The sequence below is a fragment of the Chelonoidis abingdonii genome, chromosome 10 (assembly GCF_003597395.2).
Source record: "Chelonoidis abingdonii isolate Lonesome George chromosome 10, CheloAbing_2.0, whole genome shotgun sequence".
Taxonomy (NCBI): domain Eukaryota; kingdom Metazoa; phylum Chordata; order Testudines; family Testudinidae; genus Chelonoidis; species Chelonoidis abingdonii.
In genome coordinates, this window is record NC_133778.1 from 19531643 (window position 1) to 19555157 (window position 23515).

The window sequence follows — 23515 nt, forward strand, 5'->3', positions numbered from 1 at the left end:
CTACATCAAAAATTTACACCATACTCCATGCATCATGATTAATGTCCTTCATCTCAGCCCATGAACCATAGAACCTGTTGGAACAGACAGAAGCTACATTTTCCAATCCACCTTCCAGGCTTCCCTACCCTCATTTTCAGTATGATTTGTTATTATGTAGCCATTTAGGATATGTATTCCTATAGGTGGCCTAACCAAAGGTACAATTCTAAAGTCCTCAGGCATGCAACTTCCACAGAAGTAACAGATACACATAAATTACAAGATCAGATTCAGTGAATCATCAGCTCTTCAAACTGTTTTCCTTTTGAGAGATCAGCATGCGCCTTCACCTCACATTTTACCTTTTTCGTGCTTTTAATCGTTAATGACAAAAGAAAAGGTTTCCCCATTTCCAACTAATTCTCTTGGAAATTAACATTTGTACAAATACATTTTAAGTGGATATTCTTTCTTTAAAACCATATCCTGTCTTACTAACTTATTCACATCCTTTGAGATAAAAATACTATTTGATCATTTTCAGCCTTAGCATACGTGTGTTTTCATACACTACATTGTATAGCTAACACAGAGAAAAATAGTAATACAGTTTAGGCCTCAATCCTGCATAGACTTATTCACATGCTTAACCTTTTGCATTGTGAGATGTCAGGTTGACTTAATTAGGATTATTCACATTGCGTAAAGTTAAGCATGTATAAATCTTTGCAGGATCAGGGCCTCAATCTGTTTTATGTTGACTAAGTTACCAGAAATATATTTTGCTAGTGCAAGTCTGACATAAATGGCGAATAGTTCTCAAAACTGCTTTTCAGAAGGAAGACATGGGGAAAGAGCACATCTTTTCAGTCTGTTGTTGTATTTCTAAAATCTCACTGTTCATAATAATGATCACACATTATGATTTTAAAAAATATGAATGAAATGTTTTTATTATTTTGTATTTAATTGAAAACTTTAATGTAAAATTTCATCAGCAGTGTTGGAAACTCAAACACGTAAGACTGTGTGAAGCACATTTTAACAGTCTAAACTTTAAGCCATATTATCAGCATCCCAAACATACTGAAGCACAACAAAAACTACAGCAGTAGTCAATGAACACTTTAAACTACACATGGCTTCCTGATCAACTCAGAGACATGTTAAAATCTTTGTTCAGTTTCTATTTGTATTAAATATATTGTTTAGAATGTGAAGGTATCTTAGGATCAAATATAAATAACAGAAAATCTTAACCTTATATAAAAATATCCATCTTGCGGAGAACAACGAAATGGTGAAAACAGGTTTCCTTCTCAAAACTAATAGAAATTAGATTACCACAGTGAAAAATAAGTTTACTTCAGAGTTCACAGCAGAAATCAGGCAGGAAGATTTACTTGTTGCATAGAAATTGGGTGAAAACTACTTTTCTTTAAAATTCAAGTATTTTTCTAACATTCAAATAAAAAATTTGCAGTTTCACTTTTGGGCTTCTCAAGCTGCATCTATGCTGTTGAACCCATTGGCCTGATTTCCTCAAACTCACTAGAACAATCCTTTCAAACTAGGCCGTGGTACAGCAATACCATGAATCAATCTTAGCTCAATATTTGGCAGGCCCTCAGAATCCTTTCCCTGTCCTATGTGGACAGGGACGTAGCCATGCTGTAGTCCTTGAGTGCCTGTTGGAAGATGATGGTGGGTAGTGGTCAGGTCTAGAATACCTGCTTTATTCATGCTCCAGGAACTATAGATATCTTTCTTGGCCTTCACATGTTGAGAACTTGCCATCATTGTGAGTTTTCTCTCCAGGAAAAGATTTATCAGGTCTTTCTTAAATATTTTCCAGTGGTTCTGTTCCAGAAAGCTTTGACACAGCTCATTGTCACTGAAATGGATCAAAGACACTTGGTGAAAGCCTGTCTCCAATTCAGCCAATGGTAAAACTCCCATTGATTTAATCAGAGCCAAAATTTCATCCTTGAATTCTAATTAAGTGAGAATGAATTTGGGTAAATGATAGCCAACAAGCTTTTTAGTTTTGTTGAGCAGTAGTTCATGAGTACATGTCTCTGCCCAGACACATGAATTTCACTTACCTGGGATACTTCGGCTGTAATTTGTGTAATTTCATTATTGTTGTATGATCTGCTAATTCCTCAAACTTCTCCTTTTTCAACCGAATGACCTCAGCTCCCTGACTGACCAAAACCATGCTCCGATCATCTTGCTTATCTTCAGGTAGAAGATGCTGGCTTATCCCCTGCGGGATAAACAAAACAATAAAGAGCTATCTGCACATCACCAGGTACTCTGGATTGGTGTACTGGTACACACACACCTAAATATGTTGTTTATGTTGAGTCATGCAGAATTTGACAGTAAAACTTTTAAAATATATATATCATTTAGGAGGTAGTTTGAGAATGTGTCATTTTGGAAATTGTTTACAGTTAATTAGTGATTTTTTTCTAGATTTTGATGGACATTTTGCTACTGTACAAACATTGTTTAGAAGAGTCATCCAAGCAAGGCCGGGAAGGTCTCAATTACCACATCCCTGCACCAACCTGGACACCAGAGGAAAATCATCTTGAGGAAGAGCAATTGGTGTTATCAGTGGCTGCTCTCCCTCATGGTTTTTGTCAGAGGGAAAGCAGATGTAAGTTTCTGCCTGGACTCCATAGGATCTCCATCAGCAGAGAATTCTTAGGGTATAACCAAAGCAAGCAAAGATCACCGAGTCCAGGTATACTCCTCCCTGGCTACCTCAATAAGTGGAACACAACAGCCCAGAGTTTGTGGTTATGCGGAAGCTGTCCTCCATGAGGTCAAATGGCATCATCTCTCACTCTGCACTAGAAGTATGAAGTAATATCACAACACTGATCATATATCAGCTCTTATGTACGGTAATAACCCCATGGCCTTAAGATAACAGAAAACAGTTTCTAAGACAGCCAACCTTGGAAATGTTGAGGTTTTCTGTGATCCACAGATTTGGAAAGTATATATGATTCTTTGGGGCAATCTGTTCCCTTCAGCAGGGATAGAATTTCTCAAAGCATTCCATGCCATCTCTTCCACAAAGTCGTCTTCTACTGCAGGACTGATTACTAAATATATGGACCATGAGACATGAAGAGCTGATTTGCACAAGTTCTCTACTTCATAATATTTGGTGGAACAGGAATGTGTAGTCTTTCAGGGTTTGCATGACTGTGAGGTTGGAAGAATTTTTGCTGCTAAATAAGACAAACTTATAACAGCAACTTTCCCATCTGGATGTACTCACCAGGAGTTCCCCTTTATGCACTTCATTGATCCTAGTGTAAATTGCTGTGGCAACAGCAGTGGATATTTCTCCATGTGGTGTGAGAACAGTTAGCTTCTTCCGGAACAACCCTGATATTTCTTTCTGAATGACTTCTTTCTCATCTTCACTGAAATCATCATATCTACAAAAATGTTGACTTATTTTGAACCATCTTTTACAGGTATTTATTGTGACACCACCTCAAGCAAGGTAATTGTTTTTCACATCTAACGAACCAACAGGAATAGAATTTAAACAACTTTGTCATTTAATACAGTCAAATGCATTAGCCTCTCCTCTGTCCTTATTCTCTTTGATTTCTCTGCTACCTTTGACACAGATGAGTTCCCTCCTCCTTCATAACCTCTTTTTCCAAGGTGTCTCTAGCTTGGTACATTCCTGCTTTTCTTCTTATCCTTATAACTGTTCCTGGAGCAACTTTTTGGATGCCGCACCTCCTTCCTCCTTTCCCTGTTTGAGTCCCTGAGTGCCCTGCACGCCCTCTTCTCATTGTAGACCAATGATGGGCAACCTGCGGCCCGCGGGCCACACACAGCCCATCAGGGTAATCCACTGGTGGGCCTCCAGACTGTTTACATTTGCCTGGCCACCCACAGCTCACCATTCCTGGCCAGTGGGAGCTGCGGGAAGTGGCATGGGCCACAGGGGCATGCTGGCCACCACTTCCCACAGGTCCCATTGGCCAGGAACGGCAAACTGTGGCCACTGGGAACTGTGGGCAGCTGTGCAAAGGTAAACAAACTGTCTGGCAGCCCGCCAGCGGATTACCCCGACGGGCTGCAGGTCGCCCAGCACTGTTCTAGACTCTCTCCATGGGTGACTTTATTCACTCACATAGCTTTAACTGCTACCTCTATGCTGACGACACCCTAATTTCTCTCTCTATCCCCAGCTTTCTCCCTTCAGCGCCGTCAGTGATCTCCACCTGTCTATAGACTCACAGACTTTAAGGTCAGAAGGAACCAATATGATCATCTAGTCTGACCTCCTGCACAATCCAGGCTGCAGAATCTCACCCACCCACTCCCGCAACAAACCCTTGATCTATATCTGAGCCACTGAAGCCCTCAAATCATGGTTTAAAGACTTCAAGGTGCAGAGAATTCTCCAGCAAGTGACCCATGCCCCATGCTGCAGAGGAAGGTGAAAAACTCCAGGGCCTCTGCCAATCTGCCCTGGTGGAAAATTCCTTCCCAACCGCAAATATGGTGATCAGCTAAACCCTGAGCATGTGGGCAAGACTCACCAGCCAGACACCCAGGAAAGAATTTTCTGTAGTAACTCAGATCCCACCCCATCTAACATCCCATTGGGCATATTTACTGCTAATAGTCAAAGATCAATTAATTGCCAAAATTAGGCTATCCCATCATACCATCCCCTCCATAAACTTATCAGAGTTAGGGTGTCCTGGGATGCCTCACCATCACATTCAACATGTTATTTGAAACCCAATCCCCCTTTTCTGTCATTACCACCACAACTACTATTCCTGTTTCCCTTTGCTCTGCATAGCCAGTTCATTTATTTTATATATGTGTGTCAAACAAACTGTAGTCATAATAAGGAGGTGACATTTTTTTCTTCGTGAAAGCTCCTTCTGTGCTTGCAACATTGGGTCTGATTTTCATCTCATTTTACATCAAAGTAATTTCATTCACTTCACCACCATAAGCAGAATTTATCGAAAAATTAAAATATATGTTTGTGATAAATTTTGAAGTTCTCATTTTGAAGCGTTCAGAATTGAACCATCTTTCTTTTTTTAATTTCTCATTCTCCACAATATTTTTCTCATAAACATTGATATTTTTGTTCAGGTAAATAAAAAAATTGCAATATTTTTTATAAATGTTTTAGATTAACATTTCCAAAGTTTAAAAAGCACAAAAATGCAAAAAACAAGAAAAAAAATCAGACAAATTTTTCACACACAACAAATCGTTTTCGAAAAAGGTGTTCTCCCCTGCCCCCCCGCCCCCAAAAACTTTTAATTCAAGAACTTTTGGCCAGCACTAACCATTAGTGAGATGAGAAGTGGGTCTCAGAAATACTTTGGGAAGTATAATTTCATTTATTTATTTAAAGTCTTGGTATAAAAAGCAAGCCTGGAGGTTCTACTGTTATTGCTCCAGATCAGTAATCCATGGAGGGACCCATAACTCATCCTACCTTCTGCTGTCACCTCTGTCCTGTTTCTCCAGCTTTGTGTGTGCATTTTTATATTTCCTATTTAAAACCAGGTATTGCCTTTCAAAAATTTCATCCTTCTGATGATTAACAGGTGGGACATACAGTGATTTCAGATTACTCAGATCCTGCACAGGAAAGGACTTCCACATAAAATCATTGAATCTTTTTCTGCCTGTGATGCCTGCAAAGAAAGGAAATGAAAACTCCTTTATAACTAGTCAAAGCTAAATTATTTAATTCTGTGAGCTCCATCAGCATGGGTCCTTATACCTGCATGGACTTAATAGGCCATGATGTGGGCACAAACGTCTGCACGAACAGCTACTTTTGCAGGATTGAGACCTTGCATGCCATTTAATTATGAAATGGTAATAAGATCCTGCTCACCAATGGAGCTCCAGGACTAGAGGCCAATGAAACCAGGGTGAATTGTCAAGTTCCCATTCTCTTTCCTACTAGAAATAAGATTTTCAAGAATGGGAGTGAGAAAACAAGGCTTTAACCAATTGTATTGTGTGCCTTGGAGGTATGTGTAACCACAGGCGCTGGCTTTCTCATTTCTCCAGGGGTGCTCAACCCCCACCCTGCCCCAGGCCCCGCCCCCACTCCACTTCCACCAATGCCCCATCCCCACCCCTTGCCACCCCCATTCCATCCCCATCCCACTTCTTCCCACCCCTGCTCCACCCACACCTGCCTCTTCACTCCCCGTTCTGCCCACTCCCCAAAGCATGCCCCACCTTTGCTTTCCCCTCCCCCCCGACACTGCTGAGCAGCTGTTTGCGGTGGGTGGGAGGTGCTGGAAGGGAGTGGGAGGAGCTGATGGGTGGAGCCTGGGGCAGGTGGGAGAGCTGAGAGGGAGGGTGAGAAACTGATCTGCGGGGCTGCTGGTGGATGCTGAGCACCCACTATTTTTTTCCATGGGTCTTCCAGCGCCTATGTCTGTAACCCTGAAAAGCATAGGATTAGGGCTAGGTTCTGTTTTGTGAGCATCTGTGACTCCCCGATCTCTGTCTCCCACTGCTGAGTTCTAACTTGGCCTGTGTTATACAGAAAGTCAGACTAGAATGATGGTCCCTTCTGTCTTTAAAATCTATGAAGTTATAACAAAAAATACAGATAAGAATAACACAAAGTTAAGTGTCACTCACTATTAAGCTATAGGCTGGTAATGCTGAAGTTTTCCAAACTATATACGTCTGGAAATCACTGTAACATACCTGTCTCCATAGAGTAATAAGGACTGGGTTTGGGAAAATCCATTTGCTGACTGATCCACTTGTGATAGGATGGGCAAGTGGTGAGATCAACCAGACGTAAAACTTCACATTTCCCCTAATAAAACAGATGAGGAGAATGAAGTTAATACTGCAGCACTGCCTCTGACTTGCCATGTGGCTTTGGGCAAGCCATTTCCTAGTGCCTTGATTTCCCCACTTGTAAAATGCAGATGATATCTACCTTCTAAAGCACTTGTAGATCTATGGGCGAACAGTACTAAGAGTTAGGTGTTACTATATTACCAGTGGACTACCATTCAGTAATAATACTTAACACTTGTGGAACTTTAGGTCTTCAAAATGCTGTGCAAGCATTGATTATATAATCCTTGCAATACCCCAAGGCAGATAGAGAAGTAAGCATTATTTTCATTTTACAAATGGAGAAACAGACACAGAAAAGCTATGAGACCTTGGAAAAGTTACCTATTAATTCAGTGACAGGATAAGAACTTAGTTTCCAGCCCACATTGAGGCCTTGTCTACACTATGGGGGGAGATCGATCTACGTTATGCAACTTCAGGTACGTTATTCACGAAACTGAAGTCCACATACTTAGATCTACTTACTGTGGGGTCCACACTACGCAATGTTGACTGGAGACGTTCTCCCGTCAACTCCCCTTGCACTTCTCGTGCAGGTGGAGTACAGGAATCGACATGAGAGTGATCTACGGTCAATTTAGCAGGTCTTCACTAGACCCACTAAATCGACCGCCGATGCATCAATTGCCTTATGTCAAACCCCCAGTAAATGTAGACAACGCCTCATTCCATCAGAAGACAATGCCTTTCAGAAGTACTCAATAATCCCATCTCTGGAGAGGTGTCTTTTTCCTACAAAGATTATTGTACTGTCCATACTGTAAATTATCTCCGATATAGCAAACAAATCTGCTCTAAGCAAATTAGGAACCAATCCTACAACCCCTAAATCAAACAAGCAATTCCACTGAGGACAGAAGGACTACTTCTGTAAGCAGAGAACACTTGCTGTCAGAAGTGGCACCACTATGGGCACCCACATGGCCCCACAATATGCCAATATTTTTATGGCCGACCTGGAACAACGCTTCCTCAGCTCTCGTCCACTCATGCCCCTTCTCTGTCTACGCTACATTGATGACATCTTCATCGTCTGGACTCATGGGAAGGAGACTCTGGAAAAATTCCACCACTATTTCAACAGCTTCTGCCCCACCATCAACCTCAGCCTGGACCAATCTACACGGGAGGTCCACTTCTTAGACACCACAGTGCAAATAAGTGATAGTCACATTAACACCACCCTATACTGAAAACCTACCCACGACTGCTATAGCCTACTTCATGCCTCCACTTCCACCCGCATATCACACAATCCAAATGTCTACAGCCAAGCACTGAGGTAATGACCAGCTCCTGCTCTTATACACCCTCAGAAAGACCACACCGCACAAAAATCATCCACCAAGCATATCATCAAAACTACAATAACCTACACGAGGGAAATAAAGAAAACGACAATCAAAACGGAGAGAGAAGATACAGGGACGTGTACCCAGAAAAAAAAGCCCCTACTGAGACAGGACAACCCATAGAAAGAAACCATACAGGACATCCACTGGCCATAACACATACTGTCATCCATCTAAACCCCAATGACAGTCATCAGAGCATCTAACCAGCTGGGCAATGAGTCCACACTTAACTGGCACTTCGGGTGGCAAGCCCAGTCCTCGCCACCAGACAACCTGCCAACCTGAACAATATGCCTCACCCCTAACTGCACACAAGCACAGAGTAGACTCTAGTTCAGGAACGCATCACAAGGCAACATACCTCGATGCGCAACATTCTGCCCACAGAATACTACATACCCAGCGACAGGCTATCACAGGACCTAAACCAGATCAGCCCAACTACAATCAAGGATGACTTCAATTCACCTGCATCGTCACACCAATGTAACATGTCGTCATCAAATATGCCAGTTAATGCCCTGCTGCTATGTAACAATTCAGGACCAAACTGGACAGTCTCTAACGAAAAAGGATAAATGGACACAAATACAAAGATATTAAGGAATGGCAATAACACAAAGAACCTGTAGGAGAAACACCTCAACCTCCCTGGCCAACAATAGCAGATACCCTTTAAGGTGGCCATCATCCTGCAGCAAAAAAACTTCAGGACCAGACTTCAAAGAGAAACTGCTGAGCTTCAGTTCATCTGCAAATTTGACACCATCAGCTCAGGATTAAACAGAGACTGTGAATGGCTTGCCAACTACAAAACCAGTTTCTCCTCCCTTGGTTTTCACACCTCAACTGCTAGAACAGGGCCTCATCCTCCCTGATTGAACTAACCGCGTTATCTCTAGCTTGCTTGCTTATATATACCTGTGCCTGGAAATTTCCACTACATGCATCTGACTTAGTGGGTATTCACCCACGAAAGCTCATGCTCCAAAACGTCTGTTAGTCTATAAGGTGCCACAGGATTCTTCGCTACTTTTACAGATCCAGACTAACATGGCTACCCCTCTGATACTTGCTGTCAGAAGGTTCTTATAATTGGGAATCTTTCCATCTACTTCAGTGGGGTTTAAATAAGACCTTTATAATACAGATGTTCAGCAGTAATTCATTGAATTAGGGCAATCAGGCCTTTGGGACCTGGAATGTCCTTCCAAATTATTTTTATATAATTTTTTGTTGCCAAGTGACAATATATTACACTGAAAATAAAGCAATCATTCAAACCACATCATCTCAAAATGGTTAGTGCATATAAATACTAAAAATACACCAATTATTGTCTTTTATTCTGGATTTGAGCACAGTGATTGAACAAAACATTTACTGCTGCATCATTTTGTTCTGCATATTGGCATCATTATGTTGGTGTTATCAAGCTAGTGTGCCATTGTTATTAAATATTTCGGAGAGTCCAAAAGTATGCTAGATACCACTCAAGAACAAGTAAAAAAACAATCCCTGCCCCAACAATCTTACAATGTCTATTCAGACATGACTCAATAAGTGAGCATCAAAAAGTGACAAAAAGGAAGAAGAGGTAAATAGGAAAAAATAAGGGTTATAATAAATGGATGACATTGCAACTCAGTATCTCTGTGGATTTTAAACTCACTTTCCATAGGCAACTTGGCAGAAATTATTTGAATTTCATTAAAATTCCATAAACCTGTTATTATATATATAGTTTCATATGTAGTACCCTCTGTGTATAAAGCCAGTATAACCCATTGGGAAATATGGATGATCGTTGCAATATTACACCTGAAAATTTGCAGAGTACTTTTTGCATGACTGTAAGTAATTTTAGTACCTGTTCCCTTAAGAAACTATGGTGCCATCCCTTTACATTAAATTTGTTTCTGTCTGCCTGCCTATCTCAGGCATTTCTGTTGCAGCCAATTTTCTGTTACCAAGGTAATGACATCTATATTTACCCCTGGGGGAATTCTGCACCACTGTGCATGTGCAGAATTCACATCCCCTGCAGATTTTTCTTCTCTCCAAAGAATACGTTCTGCGGGAGAGGTGTTGCAATTACACCTTTTGCCCACCAGGGGCTGCTGTGGTACAAGAAGAGAAGGCAAACATCTCAGCTAGTCACAGATATGTGGTGTATGGGGGAGGGACAGATAGAGACAGGCACATGGGACTGCTGGGGCAGGGGGGGGTCACATAGACTAGGGTTCATAAGGGCTAGTGGGGGGGACGGACTGGAGTAGGGGCTGAATGGGAGTGGGGTTGCTGGGCTGATTGGGGATGGTTGAGTGGGAGTGCAGGGCCATATGAGGATGGGGGAGGGGTGGGCTGAGTGGGAGTGCTGGGCCACATGAGGACGGAAGGTGGCTGAGTGAAGGTGCAGGGACACATGGGGATGGGGGGGAGGGAGGATGCATGGACACATGGGGACATGAACAGCTGTGCCTGACTGAATGGGAGAGGCTAGGGGTCAGCCAGGGACTGCATGGGGGAAATGCCACAACTCTCTAACAATCCCCTCCCACTGCCCTCCCCCCAAAACAAACAAACCCTGTTCCATACTTCTTCCCCACACACCCAACAACCCTCCAGATTCACTCCCAGGCTCCTTCCCAGCAATTAATTCCCTCTCCTTCAGCTCCTCCATTACCCTGACTCCCCAAAGCCTTTGCACTGCTTCTGAGAGGTGCAGGAAATATGGTTCTGCATTGTAGTTTAATTGAATTATTACTCAAAATTCTGCATTAATATGCCTAGTAAGGAATCTATTTGTCAAAAAATGTTTCCTGAATTTTTTGTTGTTGCCTGTATCGTTACAGACATACTTGCTGACATGTATTTTGAAATAAATTACCAAAATAATTGAAACTCGTGTGATTATATTGTGTTATTTTGACAAATAAAATATGCAGAATTTTAAAACTTTGTGCACAGAATTTTTAATTGTGTGAGGCAGATTTTTTAATTTTCGGTGCAGAACTCCCCCAGGAGTATATACTAGTGCAAACAAGTGCTCCCATCGAGGCAACAGAAATTAATCCATTCCAAAGTGAAGGAACAAGAACAGGGACAGGTAAGGCATTCATAGCAAAAGAGTTTTCTTCCCCCCGCCCCCTAGCATGTTTTGATAAACTACCATTAATAAATATAGTTTAGCTCTGAAAATGAACTAAGTGCTTTACAAAACTCAGAGGAGTCTTAGGGTGTATTTATACTGCAGTTAGAAACTCGCAGCTGGCGCCCATGCCAACTGACACGGGCTTGAGTTAAGGGGCTGTTTAATTGCAGTGTAGATGTTTGGGCTGCAGCCTGAGCTCAAGTACCCTCACACCTTGCCGGGTCTTAGAGCCTGGGCATCTAGCCTGAGCCCAAACATCTACACCGCAGTTAAACAGATACTTAGCCCAAGCCCTGTGAAGCCAACTCAGCTGGCATGGGCCAGCGGTGAGATTTTAATTGCAGTGTAGATATACCCTACTTCCTTTTGTGAAGAGTTTGTGGTTGACAGGTCAGATTCTGAGAGCCTCATTCATGTTGAGTAGTAACCACGGCCGGCTCCAGGACTGCCACCCCAATCAGCTCAAAAAAAAAAAAAAAAGCCATGATCGTGATCTGTGGCAATTCAGCGGGAGGTCCTTCGCCCCAACTGGGAGCGAGGGACCCTCCGCCGAATTGCCACCAAATGGCTGGACCTGCCGCCCCTCTCCGGAGTGGCTGCCCCAAGCACCTGCTTGCTAAGCTGGTGCCTGGAGCCAGCCCTGGTAGTAACGTACTCTGCACAAAATCAGTGGGATTTCTGGTGGAGTAAGGTACCACACAGCGTGAGCAAAGATGTCAGAATCTGGCTCTACATAAAGACATGACATCATTAGCAGAAAAAAAATCACCACGGCAATGTATCTGGGCAAGTGCTTCATTCCCCACTTTCACCTGTAATGGCTGCTGGTCACTGTTTTAGTCTGCTGGCCCAAGATGAACAGTATTGGGATGGATGGATCATACCTGAGTAATGAATATTATGCTGGCTGACTCCGTGATGTCCCGGACTACCACTTGTCCATAGTGAAATTTCTCTGCTTTGCAGTAATTAGCAATTTTCTCTACTGAGTAATCAGGCCATGTTGCAAAGAGATCCAGACCTCTGAAAAGGCAATAATATAGATATTTTTTCATATGACCACGTAATTCCAACTAAAAGACTCAAGGAAAAACTTATGTCACTGAGGAAAATGTGATCGTTTTAGGGTTCCAACTAATGGAAGGAAGGTGCTTTTTCTGGGTTAGGTCCTGATTTTGTAAGTTACACCATGCAGGCAGACCCCTACGCATCCAGGGAGCCCCAGTAACTTGCCTTAGATTATTCTAAGATTGTTTATAGAGCGGATATAAAAGGCAGGATTATGTTTTTTTAATGGAATAAAAGCACAAACATCCTTATGTTCATGAACTTCAGCAGACTTTTGTGCTCTATGCATTCATTACAATGCAAAAATGGTTTTCTCCCTCCCATTTCTTTCAAGGTATAATGAAAACTGTACACATCACAATATTCCTTCAGTACAACTGTATATAAGGCCTGGTCTACACTACGTGTTTAAACTGAATTTAGCAGCGTTAAACCGATATAACCCTGCACCCGTCCACACAACGAGACCCTGTATATCGATATAAAGGGCTCTTTAAACTGGTTTCTGTAAAATCAGAATAATCCTGTAGTGTAGACATACCCTAAGCTACATGAGATCAAGCTGTAGAACTGTAACAGTCATGAAGAAAAAGCATCCATTAACCCATGTCCCTCTAGAACAGGGGCAGGCAAACTTTTTCGCCTGAGCGCCACATCGAGTTTCCGAAATTGTATGGAGGGCTGGTTAGGGAAGGCTGTGCCTCCCCAAACAGCCAGGCATGGCCCAGCCCCCACCCCCTATCTGATCCCCCCTGCTTCTTGCCCCCTGATGGCCTCCTGGAACTCCTGCCCCATCCAGCTCCACCCCCCCTGTTCCATGACACCCACACCGGGACCCCTGTCCCGTCCACCCCCCCTGCTTCCTGTCCCCTGACCACTGCCGGACCCCCCACCCCTGACTGCCCTTCATGCCCCATCCAACCCCTCCTCTCATTCCTGACTGCCTCATCCAACCACCCCTTCTTTCTGACTGCCGCCGGACACCCCAGACTGCCTCCCGCCAACCCATCCAACCCCCCCTCTCCTTCCTGACTGCCCCTCTGGAATCCCTGATCCCATTCAACCCCCATTCCCCACTCTCTGACTGCCCCGACCCCTATCCACACCCCCGCCCCGACCACGACCTCGAACTCCCCTGCCCTCTATCCAACCCCCGCTGCTCCCTGCCCCCTTACTGCACTGCCTGGAGCACCGGTGGCTGGCAGTGCTACAGCCACGCTGCCCAGAGCTCCAGGACAGGCAGCCGCGCCACCCAGCTGGAGCCAGCCACGCATCGCGCAGTACAGAGCACCAGGTCAGGCTGCGTCTCTGCAACTGCGCTGCCCAGCAAGAGCTCGCAGCCCCACTGCCCAGAGCATTGGGCTGGCGGCACAGTGAGCTGAGGCTGCAGGGGAGGGGGAACAGCAGGGGAGGGGCCAAGGGCTAGCCTCCCGGGCCAGGAGCTCAGGAGCCGGGCAGGAGAGTCCCACAGGCTGTAGTTTGCCCACCTCTGCTCTAGAATGACTGCTACTTCATTTCCAGTAACATCTTCAGGAAGGCAGGAAAATCTTGCATACAGCAGAGGTTACTACACTGTTTGGGCACTGTTGGTATTAGAGTTGCTCATATTGTACTTGACTAGCCAAACAATTCAGCAAGTAAAAATGAAGTGGCAGAGGCAGGAGTGAGTGATCTCAGTGGAAGAAATTACTTGAAGAAGCTGAAACGATACTGAAATTCTTTCTGAAGCTCCTCATCTAATTTATTAGCAAAAAAGTCCTCTTTATCCACTACCAATAGTTCTGTTTCCTCCATACAGACAACTGTAGCAATTCTCCGCCTGTCCTTTAAAAGAGCAACTTCCTATATACAAAGAAAAAGGAAAAACTGAGATACAGCTGGGAGTTCATCCTCCAAGTTCATACACCAAACATTGACTTTGTTGGGAGACATTATATAGTAATCTAACCTAGCACCCTGTCACCAACAGTGAGAAATATCAGATCCTTCAGAGGAAACCCTGCAGAAGGTGGTTATGGGATAACCTGCTCCCAGGGAAAGTTTCCTCCTAGCCCCCAATAGTTAGCTTAGCGTAAGTGCTGAAGCATGAAGGTTTATCTGCCTTCCAAAACTCTTGCTTATTTATTTTACTTTTTAGTAAGCATACAGCTCCTCTCCCACACTAAGACTAACAGGAGTTTTACTATAAACACCACTCACTCCAAATCCAGCACCTTTCCGAAGCAAAGTTGGATCTGGGTCCGTAAAGGCACTGCTCCCATCCTCATCTTCAGTAATGGCCACAGTACCAAAGTAGATGAAGTAGAAACTGTTGCCACAGTGCCCCTTCTTTATGATGACTCTCCTGCGTCCAAACCTAGAACACAGGAATACCGATTCTATTCCTACCCAGCAGAAAAACAGGCCTGCACTGGGACTTCTCCTGATCAGACTCCCTCCCCACCATCACTAATCTTTTAGGGAGTTTGGAGCCACTTGGCAGCTAGGGTCTCGCTCTGTAATGAACTGGAACCTCCAGAACTGTTGGAGGTTCTATTTTCTAACTCAGAGTGATTTTATCTGGCAGATATCTGCTGACATCTGTTTTATTTATATAAGAGATATAAGAAATCAGGAACATATGTGTTTGAACTGATCAAAGAACGTTCTTGGTATTTGCCTCTGCAACTTGAGTTCAGTTCCTGTTCCCAGTCAATCACTTCTCAGGGCCAGCCTTGCAGAAGAGTTGTGTCCATCTTCTAGGAAGGAGTGCCTCAGCTTACTCTACAGTAATCACCGTCAATGAAGGAGCTGCAAAAGTAGTCCAATCCAGACCTCCATTAGTAAGAAGGCTGGTGGCTGAAATGTCAAGGCCTGTAGAGGAGCTGATATTGAAGTGGAAAAAGTGAAGGGATTTCTAGAATTATGAGAGAAGAGGAGCCCAACCCCTTCCACTGCCCTCATGGAAACATATATAATTAAATCTTTTATAATGCAATCAAGCAATGAAATAAAACCACCATAATGTATGTAACTATGGGGCACACTGTGAGGGAACTCATCACTTAACAATGAAACCCTGATTACTCTATGGAAGAATTCACTATACAGAGGAAACTTCTCTGTTCTTCCAGATAGGAGAAAAGAGTGCTGGCCAAAAGGGGGAGAAACAGCAAATGAAACGAGGTGAAAAACATTAGACTGATATTTTCTAGAGGCACTGCAATGAGATGCAGGAGTCACTTGGGCAAATTTGATGGTCCATGTTATGTTGGAGGACAGAGTAGACCATCATAATGGTCCCTTCTGGCCTTAAATTCCATGAAATCTGTAAGGCCATCAAAACACTCAACATTATCATCCAGGAATAAAACATGTGGAGACCCACTTCACAGATCAGCACTTGTGCGGTGAAAGCAGGCCCTGGCTCCAAAGCGCTATCTAGCTAGGAGGATGGTCAGGAAGAAGGTGATGGCTTTCTCTACCCCCATAGAGCCCTGACTGGCCCAAGAACTGGCCCCTAATTCCTGCTGTCAACTCTTCTCCAACTGGATGAGTGGAGGGATGCCACCCAAGAAGGGACTGAGTGAGCTGCAGGAGAGGGCACATGCTGCACTGCAGGAATCCAGGGAGCCCAAAGGGAGCTGAAGCTCAGGATTAGGCCCAAGCAGCAGCCTGAGTGCATGATCCCTATGAGCCTGCGCCACACATAAGAATCAGCCACTGCCCAATGGGAAGAAGGTCCCTTAATTTAGGACTAAATGGCTGAGGATGAAGGGGTCATTGAGAAACTTTGTAACTGAGACAGAGCTCCTTTTAGGCCTCTTGGACCTATGACATATTCCTATGGACTAACAGCTTTTGCAACAACAGTGGAGCTTTCTACGTGCTACTAAAGACGTTGGGATAGATCTGTAAGTTGGAATGATTCCTCGGTGAATTCCTGCCTCCTCAAAGCCTGGAAAAACCTAGCAGAGAAGGGAGCCTCCACCACAATACACACCAATGGGCATATTCAGAGGAAGGTGTGCACAGGAAGAGAGGCAGGCAAGCCGGGCTCACACCCACTCAAAGGTAGCATCCCATGTGGAGTTCACATTTGGATCCAGAGCCATGGGAATGACTTCCAACATGAAGGTCATGGGACATAGTTAACACATTTTAGCGTGCACTCCCTGATCTTGACATCCCGTGCTTTGTGGAGAACACAGTCTCCTACTCCTGGCAGGAATAAATTCAGGCAGGAGAGGGAGTTCTACGTAGGAACACCATTAATGCTGCTTTTGTTTTTGCAACATTAATATACCTCCTTTAATACCATATACATGAACAGAGTCTGAATGCAACTCTCTAAGAGAAAGGCAAGAAGGACCAAACAGTAAGAAGTGGGAGACAGATAAAATTTAAACCTGAAAAGTTTCTCACATGACATTTTTGGTTGAAATCTCAAAGTTCCCTAGGGGATTTGGATGCCCAATTCCTACTAATATTTATGAGAATTGAATGTCCAAATTCCTTGATCAGTGTTGAAAAATCTCACTCTAGAGTGAGAGAGACAGATCAGTATGTCACCAACTACACAGAGTAAATTAGATAAAGACAGCAAAAATACAAAGTCATCATTCAGGCTAATGTACATTCAATAGACACACCATAGACTGAAGATAAATGGAGAGTTATCGATGTAATTGTTCTAATTTTTGGCTAAAAGGTATCATTTGGAAGCTTGAAATATGTACAATTCTAAAAACAGCTTTAAAGAAATATTGTACCTCCCCAGAAGGACGTTTACCGTTCAAAGCGAATCACTTTAGCCAGAAGCAGCTGCAGATTCAGGCTATATTTTTGGTAGCTTTCCACAAACTGCAACCAGCTTCGTAACAGCTTTATTTCCTTCTCAGTTCTCCATTCTGGTTTCTTCTTGGTTATCTGGATTGCCCTGAGAGGAAAGTGATCCTGGCAAAACATCACACACATTAGATTAAGGAGTCTCAAATGGGGAGTGGGGGGAAAGAACCTGCACTCCAGAAGCCTGAACAGTGTCATCTTCCAGAGACATAATAGAACTAATACCAAATTGTCTGTTCCCCATTTCACTTGAAACTCAGCCATCAGTGTCCAGAAACCAATTTATGTGGTCCAATGCAAAGCCCAAGCACAGACAAGGAAAACAACTTACAACTTACAGTGGTTGAGCTATCCCTGCCCATAACTAAACAAAGTCTGTGCAGGCACAATATTTTCTGAAGAATTGTTTTGATTAAATTGCTTGTGTTTATTCACACTGTTAAATTCTATATATCTGTAAATGTTATGAAATGGTTTCCTTGGAAGTATTCAGAAGGACATGTCAAATGACAAACAGGGTTCAATAGATGGACAATTGACGTGTCCTTGCATGACAGGAGTGAGTTCCCCATTGTGTTTGCTGGAACTCACAAATTCCTGCTCCTCTCGCATGGGGACCCTTAACATATTTCAGTGTCTTGCACTGTAGATGAAAGGAAACCTGGCTGTAAAAAACAAGAGAAAGTGCATTCAGACCTTTCTGATCTTGAATTCATTGTGGTCGAAGGACAGTTTGGTATATTTCTTGTCCTGAATAAAAGAGGGGTAATGAAAAGGGAGAGGCATTGATTACATTAGAAATATCACAGAGCTAGTGAAAACACAAACATTTCAGTGACAAGGCAAGCTTCTGAAAAACTATTGTACAAACATATTTTAACTTTAGTTCACCTCTTTGATAAAAAACACACACACACTGGAAAGGATTTAAAATAAAAGCCCATCAGATTTACTGAGAAAAACAAATATATTTTAATTAAAATATACATAGTGGGCAATGCAGAATCAGGAGGATGCCACTGGTTCCTAGAACTGAGCCTTTTCTGTGCTGGCAATTGATCAGGCTTTGATGTAAATGCTCACAGCAGCCTGGATAACTGCCACATTTGAACAGAACACAGAGATAAATCATTATAAAAAAAGATGATGATTTTATTCTATGTTGTAAAATCCCTTACTTCTTCCATACCAAAGGTCAGGGATTCCTGGGCAGTCATATCAATGAACTGAAATCCCCTGAACCCGATCAGTCCCTTCCGGAATATCTTGCACACCCTGTTCATGACCACGATATCCAAAGCAAGCCTGTAGAAAGTCTTAAAAGAACAAGCACAGGAAATCATTAAGTCCAAACTAAAGTATAAGCATTTGTATTTATAATGGGAGGTGATAGACTAGGCCTTAGTAGACCTGGGCTCTGTCACTGCTCCATTTTGTAACCTTAGGCAAGTCACTTCACTTCTCCGTGGCTCTGTTTCCCCTCCCCACTCTTTGCCTGTCTTACCCGTTTAGATTGTAAACTTTTTGGTCTCTCATGATGTGTCCCCCGCAGCACCTAGTCCCATGGGGCTCTGATCTCAGTTAGAGCCCCCAGAGCTACTGAAATACAAATAATAACCATTACCATTTAACTAAGGCCTTGTCTGCACTGCTGGTGGCGTGTATGGTACATATAGCAACGCACAGCAGGATACAGCCTTTCACTGCTGCCTCCTCCCTGGTGGCAGGGAAAGGCTCCAGCAGCAGGGAGGCAGCAGGACTCTACACCGCTAAAAATAGCAGCAAAGGTAGGGGAGGCAGAGCTTGAGCAGGTAGAGTGCCATGTAGGTTATATACTCTAAGGTTCAGGTTTATTGTTATCCTACTTGGCTAAGCGGTGCCTCACCTTACATTGATATTCATACCTATGCTAAGGGGACATGTAGTATAAGTACTTTATACGCTGCCCTACGTGTGCACAGCCTAAAGAGCAAAGCTACAAATCCAGTTCAATTATACTTTATTGGCATGAAAAGCTGTACAACTGCTGCCACAGTGTAAAAGACACAGACTGCATAAGTACCTTTGGAAAAATGACTAAAGATTGGATCTGAAGATCCACTACGCATATGTTTTTACTCTCCATTGCCTTCATATCTGGTACCTCAAAGTGAAGAGATCACAATACAGCTAAGAATTTCTTCCTCCTGCAAGCCTTGTCGTTCTTCGTTAGAAAAGGGCTTGGGGGAAGGGAGACATTTAATTAGCTTAGACTAATGTCCTGTTTAACAATTACAGAATGGAAGTTTGTGCTCTGTTAGCTGTCACTAAGGCTGGAAAATGGATGCCAAGGAAAAGCAAACATTGATTGTTGAGGTGGTTACAGTCTTTTGGAGAAAGCAAAAGTGCATTCTGTTAACATTACCACTATTATACCAAATGGAAGGGGGGAAATAAGGAGCTATTTGGATGGTGGTGCAGAATGTTCTGCCTTTTTAGACCAGCAGCCAATCACCTCACCTCATTGGAAACAAAATGCCTCCTTAATGGTAACAAAAGAATCATTTGGAAAAACTAGAGAAACCCCATTAGCCTAACACGTGCTGAATGGTTCACAATCACCTTGTAAGCAGAACTCTGAAGACACTGTATGGAAGATACATTTGAAATATGACAAATACGGCTAAGTAATCTGAATTGTAAACAGTTTCATGAATGCCAACCCGTTAAAAAAAATAGACCTTGACTACCAGCTTCCCAAAACACAAATAAGAACATTAGAACGACCATACTGGCTCAGACCAAAGGTCCATCTAGCCCAGTATCCTGTCTTCTGACAGTGGCCGATGCCATGTGCTTCAGAGAGAATGACCAGAACAGGTAATCATCAAGTGATTCATCCTGTCGCCCATTCCCAGCTTTTGGCAAACAGAGGCTAGGGACACCATCCCTGCCCATCCTGGCTAATAGACATTGATGGACCTATCCTCCATGAACGTATCTAGTTCTTTTTTTAACCCAGTTATAGTCTTGGCCTTCACAACAAATAAATCTGTGTCTCTTCACTGCACTAAATGTAATTGGATTGGAAAGCTAGGCAACCTCTACCATAAATCCAAACATTTAGTTTAAACTGCTATATTAAAAACTAACTAGAAGCAGCAATGGTTCCTAGATGCAAAGATAGTGAGGGCTTGGGATGGGGGAGGTATTAGATCAGTGGCTTCTCTTTAAATAAAACCAAAACTCTCAACTTAGGAGGGATATCAACCCCCTTGCTTCAGGGCTTAAACTTTCTTTTTGCTACTGGAGGCAGGTTATCCCATAACTGCCTATTAAAGGATTCTTGCACTTTTCTCTGAAGCATCTGGTACAGACCACTGTTGGTGGGAGTATGCCAAATTAGCAGGACCATTGATCTGATCCAGTGTATTCCTAACTCTGCCAACTCCTATGCTTGCTGAGAGTTCCCGTCACAGGGGAACCCCTCAGCTGTGGCCTTAAGGCAGCTTTCAATCCCCTTAGCATTGCTGCAGATGAGGATGTAGCCCTAAATGTTAAATGTCTTCTAATCTTTCTGGATAGTTAGCATTACTGTTTGTGTTCATCCCTGTCAGGGGCCCATAGAACACACATCTCCACTGATTTATTTAAAGTGAATATACTGCCTGAGAAAGGTGCTGGAGGCTATCAGCTATTTTACTCAAAGTAGCAGAAGTAACAGTTCATACTGCCAGAAAAAAAGCCGACAAACATTGAGGTTTCTGCAGGGGAAAAGATCATACCTTCATTCTTCTTTGCTGGTTAGTTGTATCCAGCTCACTACCTACAATTAAATAATAAAGCAGCTTGTTTTAAACAGTGCCTTTAACGCTCACTACTCAGATCTCAGCATGTGCTGCTGTAAGAAGATAATTATTTCTGATGGGCTATTTGTTGCAGTTTATTCTGGGCTCAAAAAGCTTTGTCTAGACTGGGCAAATGAAGTTTCCTTAGCAAAGAGCCTATAAAGGACAGTGCAGTTGCCGCAGCACCCCATTATGGCCAGGTTCCATCACTACATGATAGAGAAACGGACAGACTGCCTGGTCTCCTGAACAGATTGCTTGTTGGATGGGTGTAGGGGGAGGAGTGCGCCAGTAGATGGGGAAGTAGGCAGGCAGCTATCACTCAAAGTGTAGGGAAGAGCTGGCAGGGTATGAAAGATAAGGGGATGGCGCAGTTTCTCAATCCAGACCACTAGGAGGAACATCAGTTTAATCTATTCTCAGCATGGGGTGGAACAAGCAGCAGAGACGGTGAAGAGAGCTGCCCCAATCGGACACAGACCCACACTGCTGCCCCCCCCCACCTTTCCCCCAACTACAAAAGATGTTTTGTTGCTGTGAGTAAAACCAAGTAGCTCCATGCAAATTAGCTGCCTGCCATTCTCCCTGCACCTGTGCTGGTCCTGGTTGGGGCGTGGGAATCCTTGAGACAAGGGGGAAAAAATCACAACTTGAGGGAAAAAACCACCAACCATAAAGGAAGGAGGAAAAAACGAGAGAGAAAACACCAGGAAAGAAAATGAACAGAAAAATGGACACACACAGAGGCAACACTACCAGGATCTGGCAAGAGGGGCACCCACCAACCCCTCCCAGTGGACAGGAGAGTCCAACAGCTGCAGACTGGGAACTGGGGTAGGTGGGCCTGTGATTGGTGGGCTTGACACTGGTAAGGGGACAGGCTGAAGGAACAGAGACCTACAGGGCTTGGGTGGAGATTGTGTGCATTTGGGGTAGGGAGAGCTGAAGCTGTAGGAGTGGGGAGCTTTTAAAGGGAGATATAGGCTAGTAGGAGATATTAGGCCTAGGAAACAAGACGTGGCTTCCTGGTAAAGCTGAGGGAAGAAGCCTCTCTTCTGGGTCAGAGGCTTGGAGAAGGGATTATCTCTCCCCTACTACAGGATGGCAGTGCCTATCAGCCTAGGGACAGGAGTTTACTTATCCCTAGTACTGACCGAACCAGGAAAAGAGCTGCAGGTCTATGGAAAGTGAAGAGTGTCTTATCTTGTACATGGTCGCGGCTCCCTAGAGCAGCCTTTACCTGCTACAGCCACAGATTCCGCAGCCACGTCAGGCCTTTGTGACAGGTTCAGAATCCAGCTACAGAACTGAGGAACCCCATGGAAACAACCCATTGCAGCCCACATCAATACCCTACTGAGGGGGACACAGCCCCAGCACCTTCCTCCCTATGGAGGCTCCTCCACCACCAGATAGAACACCCCAAGCCCAGCTCGTTCCTCTGCAGGGACCCCAGCCCTCAAACACCTTTCTCCTCGTGAACACCGCCCTACACCTATACCTCTCTGCTGGGAAACCCATCCTCCCAGAGTAGCTTTCATGCTCTTCCCTGTTGTGTCTCCTACCATCTCCCACAGGTTGCAATTTCCTGACCCCTCCTCAAGCAGCCCAAACATTTCTTCCTTTGGGACTTAGCTTTGCTGCCACCCCTCCCTCACCAAAACCCTCCTCCCACCTCAATCCAGGAAAATACAGTATGAGGCTGTACAGTTTTCCCTGCTGAGCCCTCTCAAACCTACCCTGAAAGGCAGCTTGGAAAGCACAGCTCCAATGAAGCCACGCTGCCAGGAACAAGATGAACCACCAGGAGCAGACTGAAGAGGCAAAGGTCCATCCCACCTATGTTTTTTTCCAGAGGCGGTGGCTAACTATGCTAGTATGTCTTAAAGCTAACTTGAGACTTCAAGCCCAATGGGGCAGGAACTTCATCTGCACATATCAATATGTACACCTGTGTTGCAGTAAAATAATATATGGATACTTACTTGGATTTAGGCATTTTCAACCTTTGCATATTGCAGTTAGGAAACATACAGTATAAAAACGTGTGGGTTTCTGGCTAGGAAACAGAATTCTATAGATTTTTTGTTTGGGAAAAAGTGTCTATGGAAATTTTCCTTTTAAACAAGCAAAACCTTTGTCATGTTGAGAATGGCCAGTTAACTGTAGGGTTTTTTTTTTGTTTTTTTTTTTTAAATATAAGGCTTAGGATTTTCAAGGTTTCGTTATTTATGGACAGTTTTTTGAGTCATTAATATATCTGTATCAAAAAGCAATTATTTTAAATAAGCAGCATTAACACAAACAGCACCTCAACCTGTAGGAAAAAATACAGCCAAGACAAGCATCACACAATACAGGCTGTTTCTTTAAAAAAAAAA

At 43.6% G+C, this 23515-nt stretch overlaps 1 protein-coding gene across 1 annotated transcript; it reads right to left on the reverse strand.

The window, feature by feature from the left end:
* Positions 1-951: 951 nt before the first annotated feature.
* On the reverse strand, positions 952-19021 carry CNBD2 (cyclic nucleotide binding domain containing 2). The gene is made up of 11 exons (XM_032775358.2): positions 18486-19021; positions 18004-18057; positions 17252-17415; positions 14680-14836; positions 14171-14322; positions 12297-12435; positions 6739-6853; positions 5498-5699; positions 3284-3446; positions 2088-2251; positions 952-1876 (listed from the first exon to the last, which is right to left on the reverse strand). The coding sequence occupies exons 1-11, from the start codon at positions 18648-18650 to the stop codon at positions 1534-1536; spliced, it is 1818 nt and encodes a 605-aa protein (XP_032631249.1). The 5' UTR covers positions 18651-19021; the 3' UTR covers positions 952-1533.
* Between the last annotated feature and the right edge of the window lie 4494 nt (positions 19022-23515).